This window comes from Oryctolagus cuniculus, chromosome 12 (genome assembly GCF_964237555.1).
Source record: "Oryctolagus cuniculus chromosome 12, mOryCun1.1, whole genome shotgun sequence".
NCBI classification, from domain to species: Eukaryota; Metazoa; Chordata; class Mammalia; order Lagomorpha; family Leporidae; genus Oryctolagus; species Oryctolagus cuniculus.
The window spans coordinates 36,390,790-36,413,189 of record NC_091443.1 but is presented as its reverse complement, the minus strand read 5'-3'; the positions used below and the strand labels follow the sequence as shown (position 1 = coordinate 36,413,189).

Here is a 22,400-nt window from a genome sequence, read left to right as displayed (position 1 = left end):
CGGAGCAGCCGGGACTTGGAACTGGCGCCCATATTGGATGCTGGCACTGCAGGCAGCGGCTTTACCTGATAGGCCACAGCGTTGGCCCCGACAATGTCTTTCATATCTGTAGTGCACATTAGCAAACATTTGTTGTAGATGTTTGTAGCCCAGTAGACTAGATCTTGGAACTGGAAATTATTTGCTGTAAGTTCTATTACCTTTCTTTGTGAAAAAGCTTTTGTTCTATTTATTAAATAGAATTATCTGTCAATATCAAGTAACCTGTAGGTACTATAAATAATTTTGGCCTTTTCAGCTCTCTGGTTCTCTAACAGATAAGGTTAAAAAAATCTATTTTATTGATTTTCTTAAGAGACAGGGATATATATATATATATTTCCAGTTGTATTTAGCTATTATGCTTTCTTGGGTAAGCAAATGTAACTAACAGTAATGAAATTTTATTGTATTGCTTTTAGCCATAAGCTTATGTAGTATAACAGAGTTGGTAATGGCTGTGCTACTGTTCAGTTTTATTTATTTTTTAAATATAAAGAGACTTCAAAAAATGCATAGAAAACACACATTATCTTTTTTTTTTTTTTTTTTTTTTTTTTTTGATAGGCAGAGTGGATAGTGAGAGAGAGAGAGAGAGAGAAAGGTCTTCCTTTTGCCTTTGGTTCACCCTCCAATGGCCGCCACAGCTGGTGCGCTGCGGCCGGCCCATCGCGCTGATCCAAAGCCAGGAGCCAGGTACTTATCCTGGTCTCCCATGGGGTGCAGGGCCCAAGCACTTGGGCCATCCTCCACTGCCTTCCCGGGCCACAGCAGAGAGCTAGCTGGCCTGGAAGAGTGGCAACCGGGACAGAATCTGGCGCCCCGACCGGGACTGGAACCCGGTGTGCCGGCGCCACTAGGAGGAGGATTAGCCTATTGAGCCGCGGTGCCGCAGATTATCTTTTCATTCCATTTTCCACAAATGTTTTGAAGTTCTCTAGTTTTTTTTTTTTTTAATGAAAAGGCAATGTAGAAAATAGAATTGTTGACAGGTTTTGTAACTCTTCTCTGGCCAAAGCTTTGTGGTAGACTGAATAAAGTCCCTTCAAAGATGTTCATGTCTTAACTCTCAGACCACGTGACTATCTGAGAAACAACTATTGTTAATGTGCTTAAGGATCCTGAGGTGAAGATTATCCTTTTGGGCCCAATAAAATAAAACATTTCCTTCTAAGTGGATGGCAGGAGGGGAGGAGGAGACAGATGCTACACTGCTGGCTTTTAAAATGGATGATAGTGCCATGAACCAAGGATGGTAGGAGGCCCCAGAACAGAGAAAAGACAAAAAAATGGATTCTCCTCTAAGAGATACAAAAGAACCAGCCCTGCCAGTTTCTTGGTTTTAGGACTCCTAACTTCTAGAACTTTGAGAGAATAAATTTGTATTGTTTAAGACAGTAAGTTTGTGATAATTTATAAAATCAGTAGGTTACGATTTATGTTTCAGTAATTCTTTCTCTAATGAAGTGTCACAATGACCAAAACTGCAAAGATTGACCTGCCTGGAAAAACAAAAGGGGAGCCTACGACAAAGTGAATACTTAAACAAATTCTGTATTTCTTTGCAGATGTAGTCTCTAAAACAGAGCTGCCTATAGCAATTCATGAAGAAGCACATTTTAAAACTTCATCTTCTAATAATAATGATGAAACATCAAAACTATCAGTAGACACCGAAGTGATGGCTCACATGGAGACAGACAATTCTGTGGACGATACCCTGCTAAACAGTCAGATGGTTGCAACTGAAAACTCTTTGTTGGCTCAAAAATACTTTCCTCAAAAAGGTAAGAAACAGCTTATATATTCTCTAATGCATAAATTCTGGAATAAACTAGGTTTAGAAGTGGCATAATATCAAGTGTTAACATCTTTTTATTTATAAATTAGCAGAAGATGCTTCCAAGTTTCCTATGCTGAGATATTTATTTCAAGTTTTGTATGATTTCGTGAATTCTGCATTTTCATCTATTGTAACTCTAACTGAAATGGTAAGTTGGCCTTTTAAATATTTTGCAATAATGTATCTATTTTATTAAATATATGAGTGATTGCAAAATGTTGACTGAATCCTCTCAGTGTACACCTTATATAATGCTTCTGTTTCTGTGAAATCTTACACATTAGGATTTCTCTTTACAGGAATGTTTTGTTGCATGTGTATTATTAAGGAGATTTAAAAACATTTCCTTAAACTTTGTTGATCTTGAGCAAAGTTTTGCTTTTCTTCTGTTTGTTTTTTTCAAACTCGGTGAAATAATTACATTAACTCAGAAATAATATAGATGAAAAATTGGCCTTAAATTATTAATATCTGAATGACAGCTATAATTTCAAAATGGTGTAATGTGAAAGTACAAAACTAATACCTGAAAGTTTAACCAAACTTTTACTAAACTTCCAAATTTTGTTCACTTTTTAAACTTATTGTAAGTCTTAGTATATGTGCTGCCGGAGCGAGCACTGTAAGTCTTATTAAGTGAGATACTCACTTATTAAGTGAGATACTATATTTCAAAAGGACCCAGCTATTATACTTGGCACACAGGAAACCTCTTATAAATGTTAAGTTTTTTTTTTTAATTACCTACCGCTAAGACAGAAATGATTGAGGAAACATTTTTATCTTCTCATTTACATTGTAAGATGAAATTTAACTGTGGAAACCTTCAAGAAAATCAGGAAAGTAGTAATTATCACACAGCACTGTCAGTGCTGTCATACCCCAGGAAGCTGATGACGTTCAGGAGGAGCTGCCTACCTGATTGGAAGCGGAGGTAGGCAGGTGGGGAGAGGAAGCTGGGAAAATGTCCAGAGACATGCAGGGACTGATCTTGAAGGAAGAACAGGAGTTAGCGAGAGAAAGGACGAACGTTCTAGGTTGAGGAGTGATGTCTACCAGTACAGGAGTAGGAGAGAACATGATGTTTTTGGAGAACTATAAACAATTCAGTCTGAACATAGCATGAACCTAAGGATAATGGTATATACAGGGATCAAAGTAAGATGTTATAATAGGGAGTTTTGCATGTTATATTAGGGAATTCAACTCTCTCTTGCAGATGACAGGGAACTGTTGAAGAATGTAAAGCAGGTAGTAACATGAAAGTTTCATTTATAAATTCTGCTATGTTTCTATGTATCTGCCAAATAAGGATTGAAAGGGTAAAGACTAGAGGAAAGGAGCTGCCCAGTCATGAAGCTACAGCATTCATTTGGGAAGTGGTAAGGATCTGAATCAGGATTTACAAAGAAATGAAATAAGTGAAACATAGCAAAAGGTTAGAACTGTGGCCAACTGGGGATTGTGTATGCCTTGAGGATCCTACTGCTACTGATCTTCAGTCTGGTTTTGCCAGATATTATGATTTCAAGAAAAACTGGAAATCTGAATTTTTTTTTCCTCACCTAAAATCTCTCAATTTTAAATGGAAAACATTCAGGGGAAAATATATATATATAGCTCAGAATTGGTCCAGTTGCCACTTTTTAAAAATATTTATTTATTTATTTATTTGAAAGTCACAGAGTTACAGAGAGAGGGAGAGGCAGATTGAGAAAGAGAGAGAGAGAGAGAGAGAGAGAGAGATCGGTCTTCCATCTGCTGGTTCACTAAACAAATGGCCGCAATGGCCAGGGCTGGGCCAGGCTGAAGCCAGGAGCTAGTAGCTTTATCCTGGTCTCCCATGTGGATGCAGGGGCCCAAGGTGCACTAGCAGGGAGCTGGATTGGAAGTGGAAAAGCTGGGATTAGAACTAGTGCCCAGTTGCCACTTTTTTTTTTTTTTTTGACAGGCAGAGTTAGACAGTGTGTGTGTGAGAGAGAGAGAGAGAGAGAGAGAGAGAGAGAAAGGTCTTCCTTTGCCGTTGGTTCACCACCCAAGTGGCTGCTATGGCTGGCACGCTGTGCCGATCCAAAGCCAGGAGCCAGGTGCTTCCTCCTGGTCTCCCATGTGGATGCAGAGCCCAAGCACTTGGGCCATCCTCCACTGCCTTCCCGGGCCACAGCAGAGAGCTGGCCTGGAAGAGGGGCAACCGGGACAGAATCCGGCACCCCGACCGGGACTAGAACCTGGGGTGCCGGCGCCACAGGTGGAGGATTAGCTATTGAGCCGCGGCGCCGGCCCATTTGCCACATTTTTAAAACCTCTGTCCTGGGGTTGGCATTGTGTCATAGCAGGTTAAGCCTTTGCCAACGACACCAGCATTGAATATGAGAATTAGAAAAATAGTCATAATAAAACTTTCATAAGACCATGAAATTAATTTTACTTATTGGTCTGTATTGCAAGCATGTTCCCTTCTCTTCACTCCCTCTACCACAAATTATTCCAGTGAATTTAGGGAATTGAAAAATTTACCAATCAGGAACATGATATTTGCCTCTTTAGAATATACTATTTAATAAAGTATAAAGTATGTTAATGTTTGTGGTTTTAGTAAATATAGTGAAATGCATTTTACTTGAATCATTTTGGTTGAAATTCTGTAGACATAAAATATTGTATTTAATTTTCTTGTGATCCTGGAAAGTTACTTACTCTCTGAAGAGTCTCAGTTTTAAAACTTTCATAACAGAAGCTGAGACTAAATCACAGCCGCTAATCAAAGTGGGTTTGTGCATTACTTAATAGAATTATGTGTAAATTACCAACATTTAAAAGGTGAGTTCAAATAAAAATCAGGATTTTGGATTCTTTTAAAAATTAGAAGACAAAAATGCTTCAAAACCTTTTCAGAAAATTCATGTTATTGAATACATAATATGCATGGGGGCTCTGCCATACAACCCCAGCAATAGGTGCATAATGATTCTCAAGGTAGGACATTGTAGTCTTACCATTAAATTAGCCTTTATCTTTATGCACCAAAGTAAACTGATCTATAATTCATTCTCATGAACTTTTTAAAGTCTCTTCATAGAGTCCCTCTTTCTTAAATAACAACATTAGATATGCACTCTTCAATTTTCTACACTTACCCTTGGCCACTTGGCCACTCTAGGGCTTTATGTTCATAACCCTTGGACTAAATGTTTTCAAGAGCTCTGTCAGATTTAGAATTTTAGCAACTTGAGTAAATCTAGCAAGCATATTATAGATTGGAATAGCTGAGTAAATGGAAAATTTGAGGTTAGATTTAAGGGAAAGGATTTCATTTTCTTACCTAAATGTTTCAGGTAATTGTTTCAACTTACTGATAATTTTAGGTAGATTTCATATAGAACATATTTTCTTTGTTCAAGAAGAGAAATAAACACGTTTTATCTATTTTACAACTGATAAACTACTTTGAGTTGTAACACTTACGTATCTTTTAAAAATATTTTTATGATATGCTTTATTTTTATTTATTTATTTATTTAAGATTTATTTATTTGAAAGTCAGAGTTACACAGAGAGAGAGAGAGAGAGAGAGAGAGAGAGAGAGAGGTCTTCCATCCAATGATTGACGCCCCATTTGGCTGCAATGGCTGGAGCCGCACTGATCTGAAGCCAGTAGCTTCTTCCTGGTCTCCCACACGGGTGCAGGGGCCCAAGGACCTGGGCCTTCTTCCTCTCCCCTCCCAGGCCATAGCAAAGAGCTCGGTTGGAAGTGGAGCAGCTGGGACCCGAGCCCGTCTGGGATGCTGACACTGCAGGCCGCAGCTTTACCCGCTAAGCCACAGCGCCGACCCCCAACACTTACATATCTTAACTAGAACGCTTCATTCACACAGGGAATAAGCCATGGAAATTACCCAGATCTTGTTCAACAGGTAGTTCTTGATTTCAATATGTTCTGAGAAAAACTCTTACATCACCAGCACACAGAATGACAATCTGGCTCAACAGTTTTGTTTGATTTTCTTCCAAAGAGCTAGATCTTATAACCTGTGATACTACCTGTTTAATTAAACAGGAGCAACTAGTACTTATAGCTTTTCAATGGGGCCCTTCATAAGGAAAATCAGTTTCTAGGTTGTGGACAAGGTTTACCAGTTAGCATGTTTCCTGTGTTCTTGGATATTTTCTAGTACCTATCACGAACACTAACAGCATTCATTCTCATTTCCTTGAAAATAGGTTCTATATAAGACAGTAGAATCCCATGTCTTGCTTTAGAGAACAATCTTTGAATATCTTTTCCATGGTGGAAATCATGTACTTTGTATGAATGGACTCTGGTATAAAACACTTTTTTTTTATTAGTTATCAAATTCATTGTTTTTCTTTTCAGTTTGTAGATTTTAAGTGGATAGTGGTATATGTATATATATAGTATTTAAGAAAACACATACATGCTTATGTATATAACTATGTACCTACATATGTAACTGTATTTCATAGGGAGTGAGGTCCATGAAATTGGATAATTGGTTGGTTGTCACGACTCCACCTGTAGCACCCCTTTACCACACAAGTGTCAAAAACAGGATCACAAGTCAGTGTGGAAACAGGAGTGCAGGATGTATTAGAATCTGAAATCTTTCTCAAGGATATGAGGTGCTTAGCAGTTTATTGACCTGTTAGGATATTTTAACATGAGGTTTTTAAGAAATGGAATTGAATGATCTGGAGGAACAGGTAAGTTTCTATGTGATTATTAAGCATACAGAAAGAAATCATCAGGGTTTGGGATTTTGCACTGAGTTTGTTAAACTTTACTGTGTTTTTGCTATGGGGGAAACTTAGATTTTAAAATTTATTTGTTTTTGGCTCCTACTATGTATTCTTAGTATTGGGAATGGCATATTGAAAATTGGAAAGGGGCACAAGACAGACTTAGGGGAGGCAAAAGCTAAATATGATTCTGGAGTCCTCTGAAAGTGTTCAGACTCACTGAAGAATTTTTATGGAGTAATACAGTGTTCTAATTGAAGCACACATTGTTCTGAGTCTTTCGAAATCCTAATATTTTGGTTATGCTTGTTTTTACTTTGTTATCCATGTAACAATTTCATTAGCCATGCAATCTAACACACATGAAAGCTGTGTAACGTCTTAAACATGGAGAATTATCAAGCAGCTCCTGCTCCTGACACCGGCAGTTCATTAAACTCCTTGGGCTGATGTGGCAAAGGAAATTTGAATTCTCAAAAACTAGGCCGCATTTTGATCCGGAAAATCACTACCGTGAACTTGGGCTGGTGTTTGATTTTGTTGTATTTTATTTTTCTTCTTATGGCCTAACAGTTCTGTGTTGCAGGGAGAATTTCCTAAGGGTTTGAGGTTTTGTTCATCTATCGAGTTCTTTTGGGTGATTTGTTTAGGAAGAAATATTTGCTTTTTTTTTGAGTTGCTTCAGCGAAGACGATGTTAGAGGGCAGAGTTTGATGAAAATTCTTATGCTGGAAGACGTGTGGATGTCAGAGAGGGGTTATCCTTTACACCTGAGTCAGCTAAAACCTTCTCTGACAAACAGATCCAGCCCTGGCTATTCTACTCAACAGCCCTAAAAATAAATAGGGTCCTAATTTTAGAGAGCAAGTTGCTACATATAGCGTCGTTTCTCAGAGAACAGCCCAAACCGGGCCAAGGTCCAAGGCGGCTTGATTTCGCCTGTAGGTAACCAGGAGCTAATGGAGTTAGTTCTGCTTGAGCAAGTGCCCAGGTAACTCAGGTAGGCGAGTAGACCCTGGAATCTCTGCCCCGATCGATCGTCTCTTGCGTGAGAAGATTACACTTTGTCCAGGTCGCAGCTGACCCGGTCCGCAGTACAAAGTCCGGGTAAGGTTGCAGCAAGGCACAGGCGTGTGCCCCGCTGGCCAATTTCTGACGCGAAAGGAAGCGATTGCCGGCGTCCCTGGGCGGGCTGCGTACCCCGGGTACGAAACCTTCGGCTTCCGTGGGGTACACAAGGCAGGCTGTAGCGGAGATGCGGGGTAAAATAACGCGCCAGGTCTTGGGCCCGGGCTGGCGCGGGCTCCGAGGGCGAGGGGGCGCGCCCGGCTCACCCCGCGGAGCTGCGCCACCCGGGCCACCGAGAGGAGCCTGGCCGCCGCCGCAGCTACCCAAGGCCGGGGTTTCTGAGCCACAGCCCTAATTTTCCGGGCTATGCGGCCCACACTACAGCGCAGGGCCTGTGGCCCAACTCCATTCTCCAGCCCCGAACCTCCAGACTTCCTGGGTTCGGTGGCCTCCCCAGGTAGAGCACCGGCCCCTTTAAGAGCGAACAACCAGGACACGTCTGCGAACCTCGCGCTAAGGCCCGCGCCTCCCCGCCTCCAGCAGCAGCTTGGACGATACCAACTAATCGGAGGGATGGGGTGGCGTGGAGGGGGTGCGTCGCAGGCTCGGGTGGAACGGGCTCGGACCTGCACTTCCCCGGGATGTAAAGCGTCACAAGCGGGCTGCGCTGTCCTGTTTGGCGGCGTGGGCGCCGCAGGCTCGTCGGCGCCGGTGCTTCCTGGCTCCCCCCCAGAGCCGGCTTCGCAGTGGTGTGCTCGGGTTGCCGGGTTCGGGTTCCGCACCGAACGCCGACTGTTCGCCGCCGCTGGTTGTGGCCCGGCCAGGCCGTGGCTGCGGCGGCGACCGCTGAAGCAGCCTTGGCGCGATGGAGGAGCCCAGGGCTACCCCTCAGCCGTACTTGGGGTTGTTCCTGGAAGAGCTGCGCAGGGTGAGTCCGGGCGCGATCAGGGTTACGTGGCCCAGGGGTCTCCGGAGCCGCGGGGGAAGGAAGCCGTCAGCTTCGGGGTCTAGCCGCTCCGGCCGCAGTGCCGAAGGCAGCCTTCACCTGCGCCGGGCCCCGTGGCCAGGCTTATCGGGGACCTGGGTGGCTCTTCGTGCGGCAGAAGGGGACCTGGGCTTCAGGACCGTGAAGAAAGCACTTGCTGTGCTGCACTTTGCAAAGGTGTGGTAAATGGTTCCTCGCTGCCGGGTGAATTAGTCTTTCCGTTATTTTTTAATTTTTAATTTTGAGCAGGGGTCAGTGACACGTGGTTCTTGCGACTGTGACAAACTTGAGAACCGATCTTCTGAAATGAGTTCGATTTAGTGATGAAACTTCTTGTCTCGAAAGGATACCTAAGCTTGGTTGAGAGTTTGGGATTCTAACTCATTGTCTTGCAATAAAGAGTGCTTTTTTGAGATGCTCTTCAGTGAGGTGGTTCTTCCGCTTCCGTCTGTGTCTTGTTACTGTAGAAGATCTTGTTAAAGCTTAGAGATGGTAAACTCCCAGAGTTAAAATGTTTTTTTTTTTTTTTTTCAGGTTCAGTTTATAATTAGGTAGTAGAGATTTTTTTTCTACACTGTTTATAGTTGTCTTTGTTGGCATGTGTAGGGACATTTCTCTTGCCGTAATTTTGAGAAACCACTTTACGTTTTTTAAGACCGGTTAAATATTGAGGCAGTTGCGGTTATGTTTTCTTGTCCTGTAAATTAAAAAGTTATGTTTTGCCATGCTGTTCATTCATTTATTGCACTGTAGCGTGGCCTGTTTGTGGGAGGTGTGTGTGTGTTTATCTGTCCATCTGAAAGAGACAGTTTTATGGAGATTCTCAATGGACTAAGACACAGTGTTGGCCACTAGCATCGTGCTGTCAAGCAGACAAAAAAACTATAGTACAAATCAGTAGTAGAAACGGATCACATGCCTACTGGAGCATACACACAACATGGTAGGGAAGTTAAGAGGTGAGAGGTTACATTTTCTTGATTAGGGCAGTCTTTAGGCTGAGAAAAGCAGTAGAGGCATGAGGCAACATCATGTGTGCAGGTGAATAGCAGCTGTGTGGGCTCAGGAATTGGTGTGTGGTATGCTAGGTCCCAAGTGCTATAGGTGCTGGAGAGCTGTTGGAAGCCTTTCCAGGGGTTAGACTTTTGGTTTAGAGAAATCTCCCTGAGCCTAGAGACGCATGTAGGTTAGAGGTCAGAGAAGCAAAACCCAAGATAGGGCTTAAGGGAGATTACAGAGTAGTGGGGATAGAGAAGGAGGTACTGAATGAGGAAGTATTTAGGCCTTAAGAACTAAAATGAGTATAACTTTCTTAATTAGATGTGAGGGGTGAGAGAGGAGAAATCTGGAATGACTACCAGCTTTCTAGCTATGGCAACTTAGGCATTCATTGCAATAGGGTTTATAGGAAGCGAAGCACATTCAGGGGGGATGAGAGATAACTTTCAGTTTTAATTAATTCACAAAAATACTAATTTTAACTTTTTATTTTGGTACATGCACATAATATAAATGTCATCCTTTTATATGTTCAGTGCTTGATCTTTTGTGTATTCACTGTGTATTCCACAATTACAGAGCATTTTTTTTTTTTATCACTGCCAAGGAGAAACCTTAGTTTCCAATTTCCTTCTCTCTACCTCCCATCCCTTGAAAACCACTACTTTTTGTCTGTGTGAATACATTTATTTTGGACATTTTATATAGAGTCATCAATGTGTGGTCTTTTGTGTGTGGCTGCTTCCACTTTGCGTGGCTTCAAGGTTATTCCATGTAATGGGATATAGCAGTGCTTCATCCCTTTTTATGGCTGCAAAATCTTCTGTTGTGTGGGTCTGTCACATCTGAGTCTTAGCTGATGGACATTTAGGTTGTTAATACTTTGTAGCTGTGAAGAATAGTGCTGCCATGTGTCCAAGTTTTTATGTGAGTGTATATTTTATAGATTCTCTTGGGTATATCCTTGGGAATAGAACTGCTGGGTTCTTCTTTGCTCTAGTATAATTTTTGCTTGTCTGATATTAATATGGCCACCCCAGTTATTCTTTGGTTGTGGTTTGCAGAGAATGCTTTTTTCATCCTTTTACTTTATTTATTTTTAAAAATTTTTTATGTTATTTATTTGAAAGACAGTTACAGAGAGAGGTAGAGACAGAGAGAGAGGTCTTCCATCCGCTGGTTCACTCCCCAGATGACCGCCAATGGCTGGAGCTGCGCTGATCCAAAACCCAGAGCCAGGAGCCTCCTCCGGGTTTCCTATGTGGGTGCCGGAGCCCAAGGACTTGGGCCATCTTCCACTGCTTTCCCAGGCCATAGCAGAGAGCTGGATTGGAAGTGGAGCAGCTGGGACTAAAACTGGTGTCTGTATGGGATGCTGGCACTTCAGGCCAGGGCTTTAACCCTCTGTGCCATAGTGTCGGCTCCTATTTATTTATTTTTTAAAGATTTATTTATTTATTTGAAAGGCAGAGTTACAGAGAGGCAGAGAGAGAGAGAGAGAGAGAGAGAAAGAGAGATGTCTTCCATCCTCTGGTTCACTCCCCAGATGGCTGCAACGGCCAGAACTGAGCTGATCTGAGGCCAGGAGCCAGGAGCTTCTTCCGGGTCTCCCATGTGGGTACAGTGGCCCAAGGACTTGGGCCACCATCTGCTGCTTTCCCAGGCCATAGCAGAGAGCTGGATTGGAAGTGGAGCAGCCAGGACTCCAAGTGGTGCCCATATGGGATGCTGGCACTGCAGGCGGTGGCTTTACCTGCTATGCCACAGTGCAAGGCTCCATTCTTTCACTTTAAACCATGTATGTATTTAAATATGAGTGTATCTCTCTCTATTTTTTAAGATTTATTTTTTTCTTTTAAAGGCAGAGTTCGAGGAGAAAAAGAGATCTTCCATCTGCTGGTTCACTCCCCAAATGGCTGCAATGGTGAAAGCTTTAGCTGGGTCTCCCATGTGGGTGCAGGGGCCCAAGCACTTGCGCCATCTTCTGCTGCTTTCCAAGGCACATGAGCAGGGAGCTGGATTGGAAGTGGAGCAGCTGAGACTTGAACTGGTGCCCGTATGGGATACAAGTCCTGCAGGCAGTGACTTAAGCTGCTGTGTCACAACAGCCCCGAAGTGTATCTCTTATAGAAGGCATATCATTGGGTCCCTTTTTGGTTCATTCTGCTAATCTCTCGCACTTAATTGGAACATTTCATTTACTTGTATTTACTCTAATTACTGATACTTTTGCCATTGATTTTTTTTTTTTTAATTAGAGAGATTGTGCTCCCATTTGATGGTTCACTCCTCAAATGGCTACAACAGCTGGGACTAAGCTGGACGAGGCTGAAGACAGGACCTGGGAACTCAAACCTGATCTCCCAATGGGTGACAGGGACCCAACTACTTGAGCCATCACTTGCTGCCTCCCTTCCTGGTTAGCAGGAAGCTGAAATCAGGAGCTGAGCTAAAGTTTGAATCCAGACACTCTGATAAGGCATGTAGATGTCCCATGCAGCTTCTTAAGCATTGCACCAGAGGCAGAGTTGGGCCAGAGGAGGGTTATTTTCTGTCCTTTGATCACTCCCCAAATGCCTACAACAGCAGAGTCTGAACTAGGCCAGAGCCAGGAACCCCAAATTCAGTCTGGGTCTCCCAAATGGGTGGCGGGGACCCAGGTTCTTGAGCCTTCCTCTTTTGCTCCAGAGTGCACGTTAGCAGGAAGTTACATCAGAACCAGAGGTGGGACTCTATACCAGGCTGTCTCCAAGAGGAGGCTTACTCTGCTGCACCACAGTGTCTGTTTCTTAATTGTTTTTTTTTATATCACATATTTTCTACTGTGTCATTTTATTTTTTACATTCCACAAAGGGTTCATACATTTTTTGATTAATGTGTAATATTTGTACATATTTATTGGGTACAGTGTGACATTGCAAGATGTTCATAAAGTATGTACTAATCAAGTTACAGTAGTTAGTATTTCCATCTTTTTATTATTTCTTTATATTTGGAACTTTCACATATCTCTTCTAATTCTTCATAAAATATAGGTTATTGTGAACTCTGGTCACCCCACTTTGCTGTGGAGCACTAGAACATATTCCTTCTATTTGTGTTTTGCTATGCATTATCCAAACTCCCTCTCCCTCAATCTCTCCACTACTGTACTATTTTAATTCTCTTCTTATTACTTTATTTTACTGTATGTCTTTAACTTTTTTTTTTTTTTTTTGGAGAGGCAGAGTTAGACAGAGAGAGACAGAGAGAAAGGTCTTCCTTTTCCGTTGGTTCACCCCCCAAATGGCTGCTACGGCCTGCGCGCTGCACCAATCTGAAGCCAGGAGCCAGGTGCTTTCTCCTGGTCTCCCATGCGGGTGCAGGGCACAAGCACTTGGGCCATCCTCCACTGCCTTCCCAGGCCACAGCAGAGAGCTGGACTGGAAGAGGAGCAACCAGGACAGAATCTGGCACCCCAACCGGGACTAGAACCTGGGGTGCCGGCGCCGCAAGCAGAGGATTAGCCTAGTGAGCTGTGGCGCCGGCCACCTACATGTCTTTAACTTATAAAACTTAAGGTTAATATAACCTGGGGCCCGCGCTGTGGCACAGTGGGTTAATGCCCTGGCTTGAAGCGCCGGCAACCCATATGGGTGCTGGTTCAAGACACAGCTGCTCTACTTCTGATCCAGCTCTCTGCTATGGCCTGGGAAAGCAGTAGAAGATGGCCCTGGCTGGCGCGGCGGCTCACTTGGCTAATCCTCCACTTGCAGCACCAGCACCCCGGGTTCTAGTCCCGGTTGGGGAGCCGGGTTCTGTCCCGGTTGCTCCTCTTCCAGTCCAGCTCTCTGCTGTGGCCCTGGAAGGCAGTGGAGGGTGGCCCAAGTGCTTGGGCCCTGCACCCACATGGGAGACCAGGAGGAAGCATCTGGCTCTTGGCTTCAGATCGGTGCAGCGCGCCAGCCGTAGTGGCCATTTGGGGAGTGAACCAACGGAAGGGAGACCTTTGTCTAACTCTGCCTGTAAAAGCAAAAAAAGAAGAAGAAGAAGATGGCCCAAGTTCTTGAGCCCCTATACTCACATGGGAGACCTGGAAGAAGCTCCTGGCTCCTGGCTTCAGATCGGCACAGCTCCGGCCATTGAGTGAATGGAGAGTGAACCAGCGGATGGAAGACCTCTCTCTCTTTCTCTCTCTGTGTAACTCTGATTTTCAAATAAATGATCTTTAAAAAAAGATTAATATAACCTATTTTTTAAATAAAAATTTATTTTATTTGAAAGGCAGAGTGTACAGAGAGGCAGAGGCAGAGAGAGAGAGAGGTCTTCCATTCGCTGGTTTACTCCCTAAACTGCCATAATGTCCAGAGCTACTCCGATCTGAAGCCAGGACCCAGGAGCTTCTTCTGGGTCTCCAATGTGGCTTTCCCAGGCCAGAGCAGAGAGCTGGATCGGAAGTGGAGCAGCTGTGACTCAAACCAGTGCTCATATGGGATGCTGATGCTGCAGGTAGTGGCTTTACCTGCTATGCTACAGCACTGGCCCCAATACAACATATTTTTAAAAATATTTATTTATTTGAGAGGTAGAGTTACAGATAGAACGAGGGAGAGACAGAGAAAGGTCATCCATCTGCTGGTTCACTCTCCAAATGGCCTCAACAGCCGGTGCTGCACTGATCTGAAGCCAGGAGCTTCTTCCAGGTCTTCCATGCCAGTGCAGGGGCCCAATAACTTGGGCCATTTTCTATTGCTTTCCCATGCCATAGCAGAGAGCTGGATCAAAAGAGGAGCAGCCGGACTGGAACCGGCACCCATATGGGATGCTGGCACTGCAGGAGGGGGCTTAGCCTACTGTACCACAGCATTGGCCCACAGCCTATATTTTTTAAAATGTTTATTTTCATCTACTTGAAAGACAGAGCAACAAAGAAAGAGATAGAGATATTTTATCCATTGATTCACTACGCAAATGCCCTCAGCAGCTGGAGCTGGGCCAGACTGAAACTGTTCCAGGAGCCTGGAATACCATCTGAGTCTCCTGCATGGGTGGCAAGAACCCAATCACTGGGCCGTATCTGGTGCTTCTCATGATGCATTAGCAGGGAGCTAGATCAGAAGTGGAGCAGTCAGGACTTGACTTGGCACTCCAGTAAAAGATGTTAGTGTCCCAAGAGGGCACTGCAACGCCTGCTCAATGCAACCTATTTCAAAATCTTTGCTCTTGTGTAACTTAGTCCTCTCCCTTTATACTGTTATTATAGTAATTTACATCTTTATATATTATGTGCTCATCAACATAGATTTATAAATATTGCTTTATTCAACTGTCTTTTAAATCATATTAAAAAATGAGTTACAAACAAAAAGTATCTTTATAACCCTGTTCTGCTTTTTTTAGCACTGTAGGGTATGCCTTGTTCTTATTCTTCTTTTTTTTAAAGATTTATTTATTTATTTATTTTTGACAGGCAGAGTTAGACAGTGAGAGTGAGAGAGAGAGAGAGAGAGACAGAGAGAAAGGTCTTCCTTTTTCCATTGGTTCACCCCTGAAGTGGCTACTACGGCCAACGCATTGCTGCTGGCGCACTGTGCTGATCTGAAGCCAGGAGCCAGGTGCTTCCTCCTGGTCTCCCATGCGGGTGCAGGGCCCAAGCACTTGGGCCATCCTCCACTGCCTTCCCAGGCCACAGCAGAGAGCTGGACTGGAAGAGGAGCAACCGGGACAGAATCCGGCACCCCAACCGGGACTAGAACCCGGGGTGCTGGTGCCGCAAGTGGAGAATTAGCCAAACGAGCCATGGCACTGGCTTATTTATTTATTTGAAGGGCTGAGTTATAGAGAAAAAGAAACAGAATGAGATCTTCAGTCTGCTGGTTCACTCCCCAGATGGCTGCAACAGCTGGAGCTGGACTGATCCGAAGCCAGGAGCTTCTTCTGGGTCTCCAATGTGAGAACAGGGCCCCAAGGACTTGGTCCATCCTCTGTTTCTTTCCCAGGTCATCAGCAGGGAGCTGGATCAGAAGTGGAGCAGCTGGGACTTGAACCAGCAGCCATATGGGATGCCAGCACTGAAGACGATGGCCCTTGCCTAGTTCTTCTACTAAGCTGAAGCAAGGCATTTAAGTAAAGCTTTGCTAAATGTTTCTATGCTGAAGGTAGAAACCACAAAGAATCAGATAGACAGATAATTTGGTCTTACAAGATATGCTTTGCTCTGCAGACCTAATGGGATTCGCTGCTCCTACTTTCCTGCCCGCCCCCTGGCAAAGTTTTAAAGGACCTCTTCCTGAACACGTGGCTCTTTCTCTCTGTCTCCTGATCTCTCTCACTCTCTTGATCTCTTCCTCTTTCTGTCTCTTGATCTTTCTCTTACACTCTCCTTTTCTCTCTTTCCCTTCTTCACCCCTTCCCTCTAGTCTGTCAGGTTTCCCCCAATAAACCCTTTCCCTTAAAAAAAAAAAAAAGAGTATTTGAAAGGCAGAGTTGCAGAGAAAGAGGGAGAGACAGAGAGAGAGAGGTCTTGGATCTGCTGATTTGCTTCCAAAATGGCTGCACTGACTTGGGCTGGACCAGGCTGAAGCCAGGGACCTGGAACTCCGTCTAGGTCTCCCATGTGGTTGTCTGGAGTCCAAGCACTTGGACCGTCTTTTACTGCTTACCCAGGTGTAATAGCAGGGAGCTGGATTGTAAGTGGAGCAGCTCAGATTTGAACTGGTGCTCATATTGGGAGGCTGGCTTCGTAGGCGGTGGATTAATCCACTGCGCCACAGTGCCCACCTGCTTCCAGGGTTTCTCAGTTGATTGTCCAGTAGACCAATATCATAAAACTCAGAGTTGGAATTGCCCAGATTTAAGAGTTATCGTTATGGTGGCAATTAAAACATGAAAATTGATAAAATGTGGGGCCGGCACTTTGGTGTGTCTGGTTAAGCTGCTGCCTGCAGTGCCAGCATCCCATAAAACGGGCATCATTTTGATTTCTGGCTGTTCCACTTCTGATCCAGCTCCCTGCTAATGTGCCTAGGAAAGCAACAGAAGATAAGCAAGTGCCTGGGCCCCTGCCATCTGCGTGGGAGACCTCAAAGAAGCTCCTGGCTCCTGGTTTCAGTCTGGCCCAGCTCTGTCCATTGTGGCTGTTTGGGAAATGAATCAGCAGGTAGAAGATCTCTCTCTTTCTCTCTTTCCCTTTCTCTTTCTGTAACTCTGCCTTTGAAATAAAATAAATAAATCTTTAAAAAAATTGGTATAATGAAAAAGAAAATGCCAAAAGAGTGTCTGGAACATAATTTATTAGTAAATACAGAGTCAGTAAATAGATAATGAATATTAAAAAGCTCCTTATAAGATAGTTATTCATTTTGCATATCATATTTTATTTTATTTAGACTGAATTCTAATTATGCTTTGGATCCTTCTAGGCCATTTGCATCCAAAGCTCTTTTGATCTCTTTTTAAAGGAATAATTTTTTTAAAATTGTTGACCGGTTTACAATTATGTAAAATAAAAAGACCTAAGAAAATTATGAAGCACACTAAAAATAATTTTCATCAACTTGCTTTTTTTAAATTATTTATTTATTTGAAAGAGTTGGGGCTGGTGCTGTGGCATAGTGGGTAAAGCCGCTGCCTGCAGTGCCGGCATCCCATATGGGTGCTGGTTCAAGTCCTGGCTGTTCCACTTCTGATCCAGCTCTCTGCTGTGGCCTGGAAAAGCAGTAGAAGATGGCCCAAGTCCTTGGGCCCCTGCACCCATGTGGGAAGACCCAGAGGAAGTTCCAGGCTCCTGGCTTCTGATTGGCCCAGCTCTGGCTGTTGCAACTGTTTGGGGAGTGAATCAGTGGATAGAAGACTTCTCTCTCTTTCTCTCTCTCTCTCTCTCTCTCTCTGCCTCTGCATCTCTGTAACTCTGCCTTTCAAATAAATAAATCTTAAAAAAAAAAAGACTAGGCATCTTATCAATTTGACAAAATACACTGATATTAAATGGTTTTTACTCTAGCCTTGAATAAACATAATGCATATTAATAATGAAAGCATAATACAGGGCAGGTGTTATGCTGCAGCAGGTACCCTCTGTAACTTTTTTTTTTAAGATTTATTTATTTATTTGAAAGTCTCCCATGTGGGTGCAGGGGCCAAAGGACTGCTTTCCTAGGCCATAGCAGAGAGCTGGATTGGAAGTGGAGCAGCTGGATTTTGAACCAGCGCCCATATGGGATGCCGACACTTCAGACCAGGGTGTTAACCCACTGTGCCACAATGCCGGCCCCGATTTTTAGATTCTTGAGATGGTTTTACTTTACATTTTGAATAAATGAATCGAAAATAAGGTTCTTTGAGAATATGTAAACTGAAAAAAAAACTTGTTTCTTTTTTTAAGATTTATTTTTATTTAATTTTTAAAAAAGATTTATTTATTTATTTGAAAGTCAGAGTTACACAGAGAGAGGAGAGGCAGAGAGAGAGAGAGAGAGAGGTCTTCTGTCTGATGGTTCGCTCCTCAGTTGGCTTCAATGGCCGGAGCTGTGCCGATCTGAAGCCAGGAGCCAGGAGCTTCTTCCAGGTCTCCCATGTGGGTGCAAGGCCCAAGGACTTGGGCCATCTTCTACTGCTTTCCCAGGCCATTGGAGAGAGCTGGATTGGAAGTGGAGCAACCGGCACTAGAACCTGCTCCCATATGGGATGCTGGCACTTCAGGCCAGGGTGTTAACCTGCTGTGCCACAGTGCCGTCCCTATTTTTTTTATTTATTTGAAGAGCAGAGTTACAGAGAGGGAGGAGAAAGAGAGAGAGAGAGAGAGAGAGAGAGAGAGAGAGATCTTCCATCTGCTGGTTCACTCTGCAAATGGTCACATTGGCCGGAGGTGGGCCAAGTTGAAGCCAGGAGGCTGGAGCTTCTTCCTGGTCTCCCAGGTGGGTGAAGTTGCCCAAAGACTTGGGCCATCTTCTGCTTTTCCAGGTGCATTAGCAGGGAGCTGGGTTGAAAGTGGACCAGCAAGGTCTTGAATTAGAATGAATATGGGATGCCAGTGTCACAGGTGGAGGCTTAACCTACTAGGCCACAGGGCCAGCCCTGAAAGCTTCTTTTTTTCCAGTGTTGTGTATTGAGTGCCTCTTTTGTGGACAAAAATAACTAATCACTGACTGTAGTGATGTCACATGTCTATAAATTGGTAACTGAGTTCAGGTGGGAATAAGTGGAAGAAGAGGGAAAAGGGATTTTTTAAAAAAAGTTTTATTTATTTATTTGAGAGGTAGAGTTACAGACAGAGAGAAAGGTCTTTCATCTGTTGGTTTACTCGTCAAATGGCCGCAATGGCCGGAATTGTGCCAATTCAAAGCCAGGAGCCAGGTGCTTCTTCCTGGTCTCCCATGCAGGTACAGGGGCCCAAGCACTTGGGCCATCTACTACTTTTACAGGCCATAGCAGAGAGCTGGATTGAAAGAAGAGCAGGTGGGATTTGAACTGGTGTCCATATGGGATGCCGGCACCGCAAGTGGAGGCTTTACCTGCTATGCCACAGAACTGGCCCCAGGGAATTTTTTTTTTTTTTTTTTTTTTTTTTAGTATAATCAGTGTTGTGGACATTCGGTGTAACAGTTAAGACACTGACATACCCACATCCTGTAATGGAGTGCCTGAGTTCGATTCCTGGCTCTGCTCATGGTTCTACCTTCCTGCTAATACATACCCTCGGAGGAGGCAGTAGGTGCCACCCATGTGGGAGACCTGAATTGAGTTCTTGGCTCCAGGCTTTGGCCTGGCTCAGCTTTGACTTTGCCCAGCCCCTGCGATTGCAGGAATTTGTGAGTGAACTAGTGGATGGGAGCTAGTTCTGACAGTTCTCTCTCTGGCCCCCTCCTCGCAAAAAAAGTATTATCAGGTTTTTGTTGGTACAGGTTAATGAACTCCGGACAGCCACCTGGAAGGAGTACATTTAGGAATTAGTTACAGAAAAGATTTTGGAGGGGAGAATAATTAGTAAAGAGTGTTTTCTAGCAAGACAAGAGCCTAACAAGGGAAGATTTGCTATAGATATTTTAGATTGAAACTTGGAAAGAATCAAACCTGAACATACTTCAGGTTGTTCTTAAAAAGGGTATTTTTTTATTTCCTTCCTCCTTTCCCCTATCCTTCTTCTTTCTTTGTGATCCAGTAACATCTGGGGCTTGGTAACAAAGAACAGAATAACCCTGTTGAGTTACGGTGAGTGATGAGTTGACCCAGAGAAAATTGAAATACAGAAGCAACGTTAAAGTCTTGGTCTGTGTTATTGGGGGAAGAAGTAATGTGGAAAGATTACAGTTAGGGCATCATGGTCTTTTAAGGAGAAATGATAGAGTTATCCTTTCTTTTACCTGGGTGTTCAAATAGTACCATTCCCATTGTAGATAAGAGAAGAAACCCACAGAGGTAGGGTGGAGGGATTCAAAATCTAAACGCAGGGGCTTGGGGCCGTTGCTGTGGCATGGTAGGTAAAGCTGTTATCTGCAGTACTGGCATCCCATATTGGCACTGGTTCATGTCCTGGCTGCTCTACTTCCAATCCAGCTCTTTTCTAATGGCCTGGGAAAGCAGTGGAAGATGGTCCAACTGCTTGGGTCCCTGCACCTGCATGAGAGACCTGGAAGAAGCTCTTGGTTCCTGGCTTCAGATTGGCTCAGCTCCAGCTGTTTTGGCCATTTGGGGCATGAACCAGCGGATGGAAGAAATTTCTGCATCTTTCCCTTTCTCTGTTTGTAACTCTGCTTCTCAAGTAAATAAATAAAATCTTAAAACAAAAAAACAAATGCAAAGGCAGGCATTGTGGCATAGTAGCTTAAGCTGCCACCTGTGATGCTGGTATCCCTTATTGGAACGCTGATTTGAATCCTGCCTGCCCAACTTCTGATCCAGCTCCCTGCTAATACACCTGGAAAAGCAGCAGAAGATGGCCCAAGTGCTTGGGCGCCATGCTTACCCTTTGGGTGACTGGGTGGAGTTCCAGGCTTCTGGCTTTGGCCTGGTCCAGACCCATCTGTTGTGGCCATTTAGGGAACAGATGGAGGATCTCTTTTTTTGTGTCTCCTTCTCTGTCACTCTGCCTTTCAAGGAAATAGAATCTTTTTTAAAAAGAAGTTTAACCCAAATTTCTGTCAGTGGTTTTCAAGCTTTTTTATTTAAGTGTTTTTGTTTATTTATTTGAGAGGCAGAGAGAACGAGAGAAGGAACCTGTGAGAGCACTCTCCTCTGCTTGTTCACTCCCCAAATGCCTGCTGTGTCTGAGGTTGAAGCCAGGAGCCAGGCATAAAAATCCAAGTTTTCTGTGTGTGGGCGGGAACTGTTACTTGAGTCATCACTGCCTAGAGTGTGCATTGGCAGCCAGCTGGAGTTAGGAGCTACAGCTGGGAACTGAACACAGGTAATGCTTGTGGGTTGCGGGTGTCTTAATCCCCAAACCATTTAAAAGCTTCAGATACGGTTTATGTAGGATAATCTTATGTGGAACCCAGTATACTCTACATATAAAACTCAAACTAGTGGAAAAAAAAAAGCACCTGAACCCAGGTCACTCAGCTTCTTTCTTTGGCCTTTGTTCCTGTTCTCATCCTTGGAAGCTTTAGGGGCACCCCTTGAGGTTTCCAGTTTGAAAAAATCACCGCATTTCACTATATTGCACTTCTTCATCACTTGGTGATGAGTGCTTGAAAGTTTCCAGAAAAATATCCTGTGGTGCCTTCTGTTTGGTGTTATCTGTAGCCCCTTTCGTGAAAAGGAGAGTAACAGAGTTGACCACATGAATTTGTATCTTTGTTTGTAGTCAATACTTTTTGTCAAAGTGCATTTTAAGAACTTAATTTCCTTTGTCTTGAAGGTTGTGGCAACATTGCCTGAAGATATGAGACCTGGCCCTAATCCCTATGGGTTTCGATGGGAATTGGTGATATGTGCAACTGTTGTTGGAATTTTTGCTGTTCTCTTGTTTTTGTGGAGAAGTTTTCGATCAGTAAGTAAACCATGCTGTGCTAAAAAATCTTCATTCTGTCTTTAGGCTGAACAAGTAATATAAAAAACATATTTGTTGTTTTAAGTTGTAGTTATCTGAGTACTTATGTTAACATGTGCTGTTAGAAACTGTGGATTAAGAGGAATTTTTTTAAGCTTAAAAATGTGAAAGGATTTTTTTGTAGAAGTTTTCTATACTACTAATACTAAAATCTTACTTTTCCTTTCTTCTTTTTCTCTCTTTTTAAAAATTTATTTGAAAGGCAGAGGGGCCAGTGCTGTGTGGATAGTAAGTAAAGCCACCAACCTACGGTGCTGGCATCCTATGTGGATACCGGCTCAAGTCCTGGCTGCTCCACTTCTGATCCAGCTCCCTGCTAGTGTGCCTGGGAAAGCAGCGGAAAATGACCCAAATGCTTGGGCCCCTGCACCCACGTGGGAGACCTGGAAGAAGCTCTTGGCTCCTGGCTTTGGCCTGGCTGCACTCCTGCCATTGCAGCCATCTGGGGAGTGAACCAGCAGATGGAAGATTTTCCTCTCTGCCTCTCCCTTTCTCTTTCTCTAACTCTGCCTTTCAAAGAAAAAAAAAAATCTTAAAAAAAAAAAAAAAGAGAGAGAGAGAAAGTCAGAGAAAAAGAGATCTCTAATCTATTGTTTCACTCCCCAAATGTGTGCAACAGCCAGGGCCAGGCCAGGCTGTGGTTGGGAGCTAGGAAGTTAACTGGGTTTCCTACATGAGT

At 43.6% G+C, this 22,400-nt stretch overlaps 1 protein-coding gene across 25 annotated transcripts in view; it reads left to right on the top strand.

The window, feature by feature from the left end:
• MIA2 (MIA SH3 domain ER export factor 2) overlaps window positions 1–22,400 on the top strand; it is a 116,881-nt gene that overhangs the window by 20,123 nt on the left and 74,358 nt on the right. For 8 of the 25 annotated variants that reach the window (XM_008269522.4, XM_008269520.4, XM_008269521.4 and 5 more), the window contains 3 exons: window positions 1,608–1,826; window positions 1,930–2,030; window positions 21,530–21,661. In XM_008269522.4, the coding sequence (XP_008267744.1) occupies window positions 1,608–1,826; window positions 1,930–2,030; window positions 21,530–21,661 (452 nt within the window). Of the gene's footprint in view, window positions 1–1,607; window positions 1,827–1,929; window positions 2,031–6,408; window positions 6,605–7,349; window positions 7,846–8,282; window positions 8,637–16,699; window positions 16,832–21,529; window positions 21,662–22,400 lie in introns of those variants that run through there. The other 17 variants (XM_070053729.1, XM_070053726.1, XM_051822178.2 and 14 more) reach the window with 10 other exon arrangements.